Below are 14,149 nucleotides of genomic sequence, written 5' to 3' on the forward strand. Positions count from 1 at the left end.
CACCAGAGAACTGGGCGAGTCCGGTGAAAGCCGAACAGCCGTGCAAGTCGAATCTCTGTAAAATGATGAAACTGCGCTGCATGAAGAACGATGAATTTTATGCCGATCTCTGAATATATTTGAAAACTTCCTTCAAAGATAGTTGTATAAGGTTGCTTATACCATCTCAAGGTAATTGGGTAACCTTACTTTACTTTTGCCAATAGCTTAAATTGAGTTTTCTATTGAAACGTTAGAAATAAACGTTAACGGTATTGAGCAGCATCTTGGACACGACAGGACTGGATAGCCCTAACCGTATTCAAAGCATAATACAACATCGTAAGCCAGGACCAAGTATAAAACTTTGAATTTGTTGACAGTTCGATATCTATTTTTGTCGGTTTATGTACTCGATGTTGGTTCAATCAGATGACTAATTTGGCGATGCATTTACGTGCGTAATTACGCGTCCTTCAGACTAGTTAAAAAAATTGAAACTTTCTTGCCATGGTGAGAAACAGTATCTGATATGCGTATGTAGTTTATCTTGGCACAGTGGTGTTTTTGCCTGGAGCAGAGAGAATCTCATATGGGGTTATGGACCAGGAAAATAAAATGGCATATTATCTGTTGTGGCAATTGTCAAAATAAATGTTATTGTTTTTTTTTTATAATCCCAAAATGTGGGAAGATTATGGATGAAGTCAGTGGTGTAGTGGAGGGTAAATGCAGTTTACACACTTTTTTGACCTACCATTTATCCACCTTTTGGGGAAAAATGCTTTGAAAGGAGGCCTATAGGGAGCGAAACTTTTTTTTATCCGCAACCGGTGATCAGAGTTTAACCACCAATTTGTTTTACCACTTCACTGATGAAGATGTGTCGTATTCTAGCATATATTGTCACATTGTGTCCTATCTGACCGTCTTTTTTTCAAGTCACTATAATTTATTTGGAGACAGAACAGGTATAATTTATAGAAATAACACACTTAACTACTTAACTACTATACGCTCCATTTCTGTCTGCAATGAATTGAACGCTGTGCCCTGTTGAAGTTGTGCCCCAGTTGGGTAGTTACTGCCTCTTACCCTTGCATAAACCAGCCTTAGCACTGCTGGTGTTGCCGTGGAGACGGGTGTGTCAAGGGACTATAGGCTACTCCCGATACAGTATATGGTTTTCTCTGACACTGCCTCAGTAAACCTCACACTCACGGATGGAAGTGAGAATGATTTGGAAATGCCTTTTCTCCTTCTCAACCAAATACCGGGTCACCTCCTTCCCTAGTTCTTCTCAAAAGTCTCTTCACAGTCAACTTTGATGGAGAGATGTGACCAAGTCAAATCAAATCAAATCACTTTGAAGTTAATCCACCATATCAGGGGAGGCTGCCATGGGGAGAACGGTTCATAATAATGCCCAGAATGGAGCTATTGGAGTGTAATAGCATTAAACACATGGAAACAGTGGGTTTAAGGTATTTCATACCATTCCACAAATTCCACTCCAGCCATTACCACGAGCCCGTCCTCCCCAATTAAGGTGCCACCATCCTCCTGCTCTATATACTAGTTCATTAGGCCCCGATTCCGACCTGGTTAAGCGCATGTACATGGAACATTATTCCCTTTTATGCACCTTTCTCTCTAGGCACATTCTTACCCACAACTTAAGCATTAGAATAGCATGCTATTCACCCCGCTATTCATTCAAGATGGAGCTCTAAGAAATGAAGGTGTGGTGGAGGTGTGTCTATTCTGAGCAAGACTTAATTCACTGATAACTCCACCACCTTTATGTGCGAGCAAACCATGAATAAGGTTGAGCGAACCTGCCGGTTCCAAGTGGAAAAAGACTCTACTTTATTTTTTCTGATAGAAATAACAGCATTATCCATGCAGTGCAATTTATAAATGGATAAGAGCTATTTAAAAGAGCTAGGAAAATAAGTAATCCCTTTGGAGAAGGGGATTGTAAAAACAGAAATTGTTTTAGATTATTTTTCCTTATGATCACTGGAGACGAATGTGAAATCAGCCATATGGAAGCAAACTGAAAATCATATCAACATGACATGTATTGCGGCCCCTTCTCCACAGTGAAATAGGCTCTAAATAGCTGTGCCATTATTTCCGAATTTGAATTGTGTGCCCTCATAATTTGCATGGATGAAATTTGAACACCCAAGCTCTAGGTTTATGTATGGCTGAACCTGCTGAGTTGATGTAAGCTCTTTAGAATGTTTTAATTATAGCCTATGCCCGGGCTTTTCTCCGTTTTCTTTTACAATTTGTAAAACAATCATGTTAAATATTTGCCACTATCGGGAGCTACTGCCAGTAATACCCAAATCCATTTATAACTGTCACTTTAGTATTAGTTTTCTTCCATTTGCATCCTTCCATTACGTTCCGTTCATCTTTCTTCTGTCACGTCCATGCAAGTTGTTCCTCAGGGTTGCTAGAATTAGTGGATCATTTTAGGCTAACGTTGTGCAATAATTTGGCATAAGTAGCCTATTTGAATCATTATGGAACTCAGACCACACGTGGCAGGTTAAACCTGGAGCCTGGTGCACGGTTCATGATGACTGGACCGTTGTCACACAGTTCTATTATTAGTGAGAATTAGGCTAGATTTATAGGACTATTGTTCAACCTCTATTGTACACTTTTTTCCACCTTCAAATATTTCATGGCTTGAACTTGAATATGACACATTTCAGGATGAATCAAACCACTGCATTTATTTATTCATATATTTTGCATGTCAAGGCTCTCCAAACTTTTTTTTTTTTATCTGCATTGTGTAACTTTTTGGGTGACCTGGCAAAATTCACATAGAAATGTGAGTTATAGATCTGTCTTTCTCATCAAAAGCAAGTCTAAGAAGCAGTAGATTTGTTATATGTGCACTATTTATATGCTTCCCATTCTTTTTGTGTCTTTTACTTTCAGGTTTGTACACCAGCTTCAAAAAGCTAAAAATAAAATATTTTGGGTTATGGAAAATATATTTCACAGCGGTTTAGATGGTACAATGATTCTCTACACTATACTTGCTTGATTTGTCACATAAACTGAAATTAGGCAAACTATTAGAATTTTAGCAACCAGGAAATGGCGGGAGCGATTTCTGCATCTTTAATGATTGATACAGTATATACTTTCCTAACCCTAAAACTTGCCTAAATAATCTACAAGATCAGAGTATTTTTTTAATCTACCAGTTGGTGCTGAAATTGAGAAAAAGATGCATAGATGGCATTCTTTCATTGATCCCTATTTTCTGAAGATAGATGGCATTCTAATCTGTCAATAAAATTGTAATTAAATGTACATTGTATTTAAAGGGATGGCAATAAATATAGTGAAAACCCTATTGAATGAAAACTCCACGAGAAAATCTGTTGGTCAGCAAGTGGGAGGGTTTTAAGCGATTTAATTACATATATTCAGTGCACTCAAAGCCTGTTACGCACGTTAATGAGGTAAGTCTGAATACCAACTACTGAGAAATGCGTAGGAAAGGCTTGTGTAAGAAAGCCGTAATTTCCTAAATTGGAATCGGGCCCTAGTTAGTAGCCTACACATTACCAATAAAATCCTAGTCCTACATCATTGAAGCACAGTCGGCTTCACAGCACGCTAAAGTAATGAGCTTTTCAATGCTAGAAGGCTGTCAAGTTTAGCCTGTGTACTAGTCTCTTTAGCTAATCCACTCCCTGCACTTCATGCCATTTGCCAAAAAGACTGGCCTATCTGCCATCTTTAAGTATGAATATTATATAATTAATGAGCTCGAGGAGAACCAAGGATTTGATCCTGATTCGATCACCTTTACAGCTATCCTCCAATCACAACGATTATGCAAATATTTGAACTCTGTATGCTAAGCAACCATTTTTTGTTTGTCCAGATGAAACCAATCTGTCCAAAGTAAATACATACTGCAATTCCAACCTTTTTAGGAATTGCAGTAATTTTGAGGCTCCACATGTTTTCATGGAAAATATGAAAGTTATTTCCAACAACCAATGAGCAACTCCACTGTAAATCCAGCGCATATTGAACGTTGAGATTGCTGAAATGGAATGTTAGCTAGAGACTGTTACTCAGAATATTTCAAGCTTGGTTCTCTGCCCAAAGCACATCACATGAAACTACGTCATTTGCATTCCTATCAAGACGCTACCATAAATACAGACGGCCCAAATATTTTCTCAGTTCAATCCATCTCGGCAGCAGTATTCAGCGATGGGAGATGTACAGACATCATTAAATGGAGCACCATTAACAACAATGCTATTCCGGGGGTATGCAGCCGGCTGTTTGTTTTAACTTGTCATCTGGTTGAATGGAGTTGGAGAAATATGGTGCTTTACGTTGGGGGGGGGGGAATATTTTGACACTGTCATGTCATGATGTCACTAAGCCTACCTGTAGCCAGGGGATATGTTTAGCATAGCAAGCTCTAAGGCAACGATCGCCGATACTGAGGTTAGGGGTTACTAGAGTCATGTTTAATGTATCATTTACTGGACATGATGATATTTCATATACCTGTCAGTGTGAGAGGATGCGGACACACGCACGTACACAGGCAAACATGCACACTTTTTAACTAAAATTAGGTTTATGGGGTTTTCCTGGATGCATGGATAAATTAGCTCTGGCTGCTTGGACACATTAAGGATAATGATTGTCTTGTGTGATCCTATTGTTGGTGGCATCCAAGGGAAAAACTATGTTTGTATGCCTGCGAGTGGAACTTTAGGGGAGTCAGAGGTGGGACAGGGCAAGGACTCCCAGTTGGCCTTAGGGGAAACACATGCCGTGTGAGTGTGTGGAATCTGGAAGCTGTGTGAAACATTCTCATTAGCTAGTGGAAAAAGTGGAACCATAACAGCCATAGTTATTGGGGAAGAGTTGAGAGGGATGGGGGCAGGGCGGCTTCTTCAGACTACAGTAAGTGGCAGACCGACAAGGGAAAGACTGTTGCAGTGTAACTGAGGGGATAAGCAGATGTTTCTGTGTCCCAAATGGCACCCTATTCTCTATGTAGTGCACTCCTTTTGACCATGGCCCATAGGGCTGAGGAAGGAATCTAGGCTCATTAGGGATAACCTGTTACACAATCTCAAAACAAAGGCCTAATGGATTTCATTGGCGGTCATATGTGAATTTAGTAAGGCCTGTTCTTTTCCCCCTAACATATACAAAGTGTGGTTCTATCCACAAATAAAAACACACACTAACCAAAAAAAACATTGAATTGAGTGGAAAAGTATTATCTTACCTCAGATAGCGCAACAAACCGTCTGCACGAAATGGAGTCCTACTGTATTTAGATAGAGAACATTGAATAGAATAAGGCTATGTCTAACAGAACAAAAATACAGATAGACCCTTATAGTCCCAAGTTCTCTAACAAAGACGGGGATGCAAACAAACCGCATTGGACTGATGTCGCACGAAACTTGACACAAGAAAACAGGGCTAGATTGCTATCCCAACTGCTGTTCACTGCACTGAATACTTCATTGGAATTGTCAATATTAGGCTAAGGCTCCAGCTATGAAAACATGTCATGGATCCCTCCGGAACTTTCATCACACACACCTGTCTCCTATTCCCACTGATTAGTATTTGTATATATGTGCCCTTTGGTTTCCATTGGGGGTCGATTATTGTTACAATGTCCATTGGTGCGTGTGAGTACCTGTGCTGTGTGTTTTGTGCTTTCGTGCCCTTGTGGATTGCGCAGATGATTACGGGTCTCGTCCCGTGTGTTAATCATCGTGCGAGTGTATTATTTATTCAAGGTACTCGTCACTCTTTTGTTTTGGGTTACTACCCTGTGTTTTTGTTACGTGTTTGTTTGGTCTTCGTCCCCTTGCCTTTACATGGCACACCATAATTTGGGTACAGTGAAAAAAAATATTACGCATTCCTGCGCCTGTCTCCCATTGCTTTTTACAAACCTATGCCTATCAACCTTGCGGTTATCTTTTGTCCTGCACTGTGTGTGAACCTGCATTGTTATCAAGCAAATCTCTATCTTTGAAAATACTACATGCTATTTTTGCAATAGAAATGGAATGCATTATCATACAACTGTATAATAAGTGTATAAGTGTATAACTCCATGGGCATCTTTTGGAGTGTAGGCTATTAAGTGTTCTTCTACACAACTTTAAAATTAGAACAACAAACCAGCCACCGGGGATATCCCCCACTTTTTGGATGTTCTGTGGGTTTGTGTGCAGGGAGAGAATAAATAGCAACGCCCGTGTTTATGTCTGTCCTGGCCCTGCCACCACAGTGAGATTTAGTGGAAAACTGTCCATGTGACCATGCGACCCAGTCCAGGGGAGGTGCTGCCAGTTGCATCCTGGTCCTGTTATGCTCTGGGCCAGGGGGTGTGGTCGGGTTCTGGATGGGCGTGTGCTCGTGTGTGTGTGTGTGTGTGTGTGTGTGTGTGTGTGTGTGTGTGTGTGTGTGTGTGTGTGTGTGTGTGTGTGTGTGTGTGTGTGTGTGTGTGTGTGTGTGTGTGTGTGTGTGTGTGCGTTTGTGGCTGTGTGTGTGTGTGTGGTGTCTCATTCCCAGCTGTGCACTCCTGTAAGCCTGGCAAACCAAGCTAAGGGTGTTGTTGGTGTGTCAGAGGGAGTGTAGGCTACTCCCAGTCCGCTTTCCCCCTTAGAGCTCTCATCTTGCATTGTAATTGCAAGTCAGACCGAGGAAACTGCAGGAAATTACATTAAAGATTTCAGAGTGTGAACTCGACTCTTTCTAGAAAGCTCTTGGAGCACAGTCAGACACAAACAAACAATTAGTTTCTGTCCTCCTTTGTCCTCCGCTCCGGTCTCTGATATAATCTGTCCTGGGCCAATAATCTCAGAGAGGAGAGAGAAAAAAGGCAAGCAGAGCGAGAGAGAAAGAGAGGTAAAGCAAGAACAGGGTCACGTGACCGTTTCTCTCTCTGGCCAATAAAAGCTTTATGGGTAAAGCGGAGGGAGTGGAAATGTTATATGACGTGTCATTAAATGTGTGCCATGTGCATGCATGATGGTTTTTCCACCTATGTGTTACTTTTCCAGTAACCTTTAATACACGTACAGCTGAAAACGCATGCCTGTGTGTGTGACTGTCTCCCATGTGGCATCCTAACCTAGGTGCCTGGATTTTCTGAAGTAACAACCTTAGCTTCTTGTGCCGTGCTGACCTTTTGAGGCAACAGACTGAGTTATTGAAGCCTAGAATGATCCCGGACACTCTCCCTCCACCACTTGGCGAACGGTCAATAAATAAATTCTCACATTGCGAGGGGATGTAAATGGTGTCCATGGAGACCAGGCCTCACCCTCCCATGTGGCACTCAGAACATCTGTTGTCATCTTATCAGTATCACTCTGCCGCTGCTCATATGCTGTTTAAAGCCTCTACAGTCAAACATTATAATAACCATAATTCAATATGAATAAACATTGGGCAATTTGAGGTGGTTCTTCTACCTCTCGAGTTACAGTATAATGCAACATCCAGATGCGGTTTGGATTAAACCAATTTATCACTTGAGTGTTTCACTTGATGTTCCTAATAAGATTGTTCAATCTCCTGTAGGAACAGAGGAAGAGGACGCAGATTGAGCAGCCAGCAAGCCAGCCAGCAGACAGACATCGTAAGGAGAGCAGAAGGGGACCTACAGTCCTGCGTGGTGGAGATAAGGTTCCAAGACTAATAGCAGAGCTGACTGTGAGAGGCTCCACATTTCATTTCACCTTCCTTTAACCAGAAAAGGCCCTTGAGGTTTGAAACTCCGTTCCAGTGGGCCGTCATGGGGAAACAGAACAGCAAACTGCGGCCTGAAGTGCTGAACGACCTGCGCGAAAACACAGAGTTTTCCGACCATGAGCTCCAGGAGTGGTACCGAGGCTTCCTCAAAGACTGCCCAACGGGCCACCTGACAGTCGAAGAGTTCAAAAAGATCTACGCCAACTTCTTCCCGTATGGCGACGCTTCCAAGTTTGCTGAGCACGTCTTCCGGACATTCGACACCAACGGCGATGCCACCATCGACTTCCGGGAATTCATCATCGCGCTGAGTGTCACATCGCGCGGCGGCCTGGAGCAGAAGCTGCGCTGGGCCTTCAGCATGTATGACCTGGATGGGAATGGCTACATCAGCCGGGCTGAGATGCTGGAGATCGTACAGGTGAGTTGAGATGAGAATGAGTTGGTTCCGGTGGTTCAATGGATTAGAAACTGAGCATGCTGCAGGTATCATTAAGGGTTCGATTCCTGCATGGACCACATACTATGAATATGTTCACTGTGGATAGCTTACAGTTTTGTAAGTTGCTTGGGATAAAAGTGTTTGCTAACCTCCTGTGGTGGATTTTACAGGTGGATTTAGTCAGAACACCCTCCAATATGTTTTCTGCTCACTTCAGCGTCTTCTTTTTTACTTGTCTTTGTGTTTAATCTAATGAATGATACGTTCTTTATTACTCACGTCCATGATATCGTAAACATATTTTCACCATGGACATTGGCTGCAACTCATTCTATTTTTGTGTCCCTTAATCATGGTCATATTTGCTCCCCCCCACTGTGGCCAGAGCAGCATGTCCCGTATCAGTGTTGACTCAGGCGATTGTGTGTGGTGGTGACACAAGTGAACACATTCTCCTGTTAAAGTCCTCAGACCATTTTTTTATGTATTTTTATTTCACCGTTAGTTAACCAGGTAGGCCAGTTGAGAACAAGTATCATTTACAACTGCGACCTGGCCAAGATAAAGCAACGCAATGCGATACAAACACCAACACAGAGTTACACATGGAATAAACAAATGTATAGACTATAACACAATAGAAAATTCTATATACAGTGTGTGCACATGAAGTAAGATTAGGGAGGTAAGGCAATAAATAGGCCATAGTGGCGAAATAATTACAATTTAGCAATTAAACACTGGAGTGATGGATGTGCAGAAGATGAATGTGCAAGTAGAGATAGTGGGGTGCAAAGGAGCAAAAAAATAATAACAATATGGGGATGAGGTAGTTGGATGGGCTATTTACAGATGAGTTTGTACAGGTGCAATGATCTCTGAGCTGCTCTGACAGCTGATGCTTAAAGTTAGTGTGGGAGATATGAGTCTCCAGCTTCAGTGATTTTTGCAATTTGTTCCAGTCATTGGCAGCAGAGAACTGGAAGGAAAGGTGGCCAAACAAGGATTTGGCTTTGGGGGTGATCACTGAAATATACTTGCTGGAGCGTGTGCTACGGGTGGGTTCTGCTATGGTGACCAATGAGCTGAGATACGGCGGGGCTTTACCTAGGAAATATTTATAGATGATCTGGAGCCAGTGGGTTTGGCGACAAATATGAAGCGAGGCCCAGCCAACGAGAGCATACAGGTCGCAGTGGTGGGTAGTATATGGGGCTTGGTGACAAAATGGATGGCACTGTGATAGACTGCATCTTATTTGCTGAGTAGTGTTGAGGCTATCACCAAAGTCAAGGATTGGTAGGATGGTCAGTTTTACGAGAGTATGTTTGGCAGCATGAGTGAAGGATGCTTTGTTGCGAAATATGAAGCCGTTCTAGATTTAATTTTGGATTGGAGATCCTTAATGTGAGCCTGGAAGGAGAGTTTACAGTCTTACCAGATGACTAGGTATTTGTAATTGTCCACATATTCTAAGTCAGAACCTTCCAGAGTAGTGATGCTGGACGGGTGGGCAGGTGCGGGCAGCGATCGGTTGAAGAGCATGCATTTAGTTATACTTGCATTTAAGAGCAGTTGGAGGCCACAGAAGGAGAGTTGGCATTGAAGCTCGTCTGGAGTTTAGTTAACTAGTTGCTCCTACCCTCTACTTTTTTGAACATTTTGTTAAAAATCGCGCAACATTTCAGCGCCCTGCTACTCATGCCAGGAATATAGTACGTTCATATGGTTAGAATGTGTGTATAGGAAACCCTCGGACGTTTTTAAAACTGGTTAAATCACGACTGTGGCTATTACATAACGTGCGTTACATCGGAAAGCGCAGGAAAACCTGATCACAGAAAATGGAAATAAATATCATTGCGCCACTTCCAGCAATTGTTAACAGTGAGCCGAATTAGATAAGACCGAGCATTCAACTCCCACAGCATCCCCATGCAGTCGAGTATCTTGTGAATTTAATCCTCTTTGATTGAACCTCTTTCACAGTCTTGGTTGAACCGAAAGAGGGGCACGACGTACCTCCGGTCTCCGCCCAGATCATTCCGGAAGAGCTCTCTCCTGAATTTTTTTCCAAGACGACAGCTAATGATATGTACATCGCCTACGGATGATTTTTATCGCTTATTAACGTTTACTAATACCTAAAGTAGCATTACAAACGTATTTCGAAGTGTTTTGTGAAAGTTTATCGTCTACTTTTTGAATTTTAAAAAATGACGTTACGTTGTGAAATCGCTGTTTTTTTCGTTTATCACACAGTGTACATATAACGATATCTTGGCTTTATATGGCCCGATTTAATCGAAATAAAGACCCAATAGTGTTTATGGGACATCTAGGAGTGCCAACAAAGAAGATGGTGAAAGGTAATGACTGTTTTCTATTTTATTGTGCGGTTTGTGTAACGCCGAAATGCTAATTATTTTGTTTACGTCCCCTGCTGTGCTTTTCTGTTGTAGTGTATTGGTGCATGCTATCAGATAATAGCTTCTCATGCTGTCGCCGAAAAGCATTTTAAAAATCTGACTTGTTGCCTGGATTCACAACGAGTGTAGCTTTAATTTGATACCCTGCATGTGTATTTTAATGAACTTTTGAGTTTTAACTAATACTATTACTATTAGCATTTAGCGTAGCGCATTTGCATTTCCAGAGCTCTAGTTGGGACGCAAGCGTCCCAGGTAGAGGTAAGAGGTTAACAGAGTGTCCAAAGAAGGGCCAGAAGTATACAGAATGGTTTCGTCTGCGTAGAGGTGGATCAGAGAATCACCAGCAGCAAGAGCGACATCATTGATGTATACAGAGATAAGAGTCGGCCCGAGAACTGAACCCCGTGGCACCCCCATAGAGACTGCCAGAGGTCTGGACAACAGGCCCTCCGATTTGACACACTGAACTCTGTCTGAGAAGTATTTGGTGAACCAGGCGAGGCCGTCATTTGAGAAACCAAGGCTGTTGAGTCTGCCGATAAGAATGTGCTGATTGACCGAGTCGAAAGCCTTAGCCAGGTCGATGAATACGGCTGCACAGTATTGTCTTTTATCGATGGCGGTTATGATATCGTTAGGACCTTGAGTGTGGCTGAGGTGCACCCATGACCAGCTCGGAAACCAGATTGCATAGCGGAGAAGGTACGGTGGGATTCGAAATGGTCAGTGATCTGTTTGTTAACTTGGCTTTCGAAGACCTTAGAAAGGCAGGGTAGGATAGATATAGGTCTGTAACAGTTTGGGTCTAGAGTGTCTCCCTCTTTGAAGAGGGGGATGACCGTGGCAGCTTTCCAATCTTTGGGGACTTCAGACAATACGAAAGAGAGGTTGAACAGGCTAGTAATAGGGGTTGCAACAATTGCGGCAGATAATTTTAGAAAGAGAGGGTCCAGATTGTTTAGCACAGCTGATTTGTAGGGGTCCAGATTTTGCAGCTCTTTCAGAACATCAGCTATCTGGATTTGGGTGAAGGAGAAATTGGGAGGCTTGGGCAAGTTGCTGTGAGGGGTGCAGGGCTGTTGACCAGGGTACCGGTAGCCAGGTGGAAATCATGGCCAGCCGTAGAAAAATGCTTATTGAAATTCTCAATTATGGTGGATTTATCGGTGGTGACAGTGTTTCCTAGCCTCAGCTCTTATTCTCCATGGACTTTACAGTGTCCCAGAACTTTTTGGAGTTTGTGCTACAGGATGCAAATTTCTGTTTGAAAAAAAATATACACTGCCTGTGTATATTGGTTCCTAACTTCCCTGAAATGTTGCATATCGCGGGGGCTATTCAATGCTAATGCAGTACGCCACAGGATGTTTTGTGCTGGTCAAGGGCAGTCAGGTCTGGAGTGAACCAAGGGCTATATCTGTTCCCGGTTCTACATTTTTTTGAACGGGGTATGCTTATTTAAGATGGTGAGGAAAGCACTTTTAAAGAATAACAAGGCATCCTCTACTGACGGAATGAGGTTAATATCCTTCCAGGATACCCGGGCCAGGTTGATTAGAAAGGCCTGCTCGCTGAAGTGTTTTAGGGAGCGTTTGACAGTGATGAGGTGGTCGTTGGACCACAGACCCATTACAGAAGCACACAATGAGGCAGTGATCGCTGAGATCCTGGTTGAAGACAGCAGAGGTGTATTTGGAGGGCAGGTTGGTCAGGATGATATCTATGAGGGTGCCCGTGTTTACGGATTTGGGGTGTTGTATCTGGTAGGTTCATTGATCATTTGTGTGAGATTGAGGGCATCTAGTTTAGATTGTAGGGCGGCCGGGGTGTTAAGCATGTCCCAGTTTAGGTCACCTAACAGTACGAGCTCTGGAGATAGATGGGGGGAAAGCAATTCATATATGGTGTCCAGGGCACAGCTGGGGGCAGAAGGTGGTCTATAACAAGCGGCAATGGTGAGAGACTTGTTTCTGGAAATGTGGATTTTTATAAGTAGAAGATCGAATTGTTTGGGCACAGACCTGGATAGTATGACAGAACTCTGCAGGCTATTTCTGTAGTAGATTGCAACTCCGCCCCCTTTGGCAGTTCTATCTTGTCAGAAAATGTTATAGTTAGGGATGGAAATTTCAGTTCCCGTCTCATTGGTGTTAGGCTCAAATACCTTGTTTTTTTTATAAAGCCAGAGAACCGTGATGAATTTTCCAGGTGGTAACCTGACTGCATAGGTAACTAGTAGAATAGTTCCATTCTGACAGAGAATATTGTATTATTTGTTAAAGGCACTATTTGGAAGTTACTACTGTATACACATTCAAGAATGTTGTTTCTAAAACCTTATGTGCTTTGTGCAACTCTCTTACCCAAGGTCAATTGTTCTTCCTTCTGCAGGCGATTTACAAGATGGTGTCCTCAGTGATGAAGATGCCAGAAGATGAGTCGACACCGGAGAAACGGACAGATAAGATCTTCAGACAGATGGATGTAGACAATGATGGTGAGTCTTGTTTGTTTTTAAACCTCTAATTCAACTTTTTATAGTGACATAATAATTTACATTCCAGCTTGGTAATAACCAGGTAAGAACTATGTAATTACCATTAGTAGTTACCATGTTGTTTCAACCAATCCTCTTTCCTGACATCCCAACCAGCCCATGGTTGTTACCTGGAAATAGAGATGGCAGTTCTATGTAATAACGATGAACAGTGCTGGAAAATGCAACATTATCTGTTTCTCTTTAGTTGTACCGTTTTATCCCTTTAAATATCCCAACCAGCCCATGGTTGTTACCTGGAAACAGAGATGGCAGTTCTATATAATAACGCTGAACAGTGCTGGAAAATGCAACATTACCTGTTTCTCTTTAGTTCTACCATTTTATCCCTTTAAATATCCCAACCAGCCCATGGTTGTTACATGGAAATAGTTAAACCATTATATCCCTTCCCCATAACAAACATAACTTAGCAGTTATATATGTCATTGTAAAATGACACACAATTGCTATGACATGACAAACAAAGCACAGTTTACAACCAGGGCCTGGTTTCCCAAAATAATATTATAGTTAACGATGAACTATAATGATAACGATGAACTTATAGTTAACGATGAACTTAAGATGCTTTTAGGAAACCGGGCCCTTGGAATGCCGAGTTGGATGATCGTTCAAAACAATGTTTCCCAGTTTGACCTCGTTTTATTTATTTATTATTAATATTTAATTTAAATAGTGTCGCTAGAACACGTTTATGTATATTTCACGAATCCTTTCCTAATGTTGTGATTTTAGCATTATGTAAGGGATAATCAACAAGGGGCTATGCATTCTCTGGAAAATAATGAACAACGTGGAAAGAAGGGTGTAGCGCGTCGTGGAACTTCCACAGAGCTGCATTATTTTCCAGAGAACATCAAGAGGCCCGAGTTGATTATCTTTCATATCAGGCTATAATTTAACACATTTCCCACTAGAAATGTGTTCATTTGCAGG

General features: G+C 42.1%; 1 protein-coding gene across 2 annotated transcripts in view; it reads left to right on the plus strand.

Moving 5' to 3' along the window:
* The window catches only part of LOC115139554 (hippocalcin-like protein 1), a 26,546-nt gene continuing 12,397 nt past the window's right edge, over window positions 1–14,149 (plus strand). The window contains exons 1-3 of one of the 2 annotated variants that reach the window (XM_029677082.2): window positions 1–171; window positions 7,609–8,200; window positions 13,045–13,150. In XM_029677082.2, the coding sequence (XP_029532942.1) occupies window positions 7,823–8,200; window positions 13,045–13,150 (484 nt within the window). In that variant the 5' untranslated portion in view covers window positions 1–171; window positions 7,609–7,822. Of the gene's footprint in view, window positions 172–4,238; window positions 4,302–7,608; window positions 8,201–13,044; window positions 13,151–14,149 lie in introns of those variants that run through there. The other variant, XM_065026434.1, reaches the window with a different exon arrangement.

Source organism: Oncorhynchus nerka, linkage group LG13 (genome assembly GCF_034236695.1).
Source record: "Oncorhynchus nerka isolate Pitt River linkage group LG13, Oner_Uvic_2.0, whole genome shotgun sequence".
Classification (NCBI taxonomy): Eukaryota; Metazoa; Chordata; class Actinopteri; order Salmoniformes; family Salmonidae; genus Oncorhynchus; species Oncorhynchus nerka.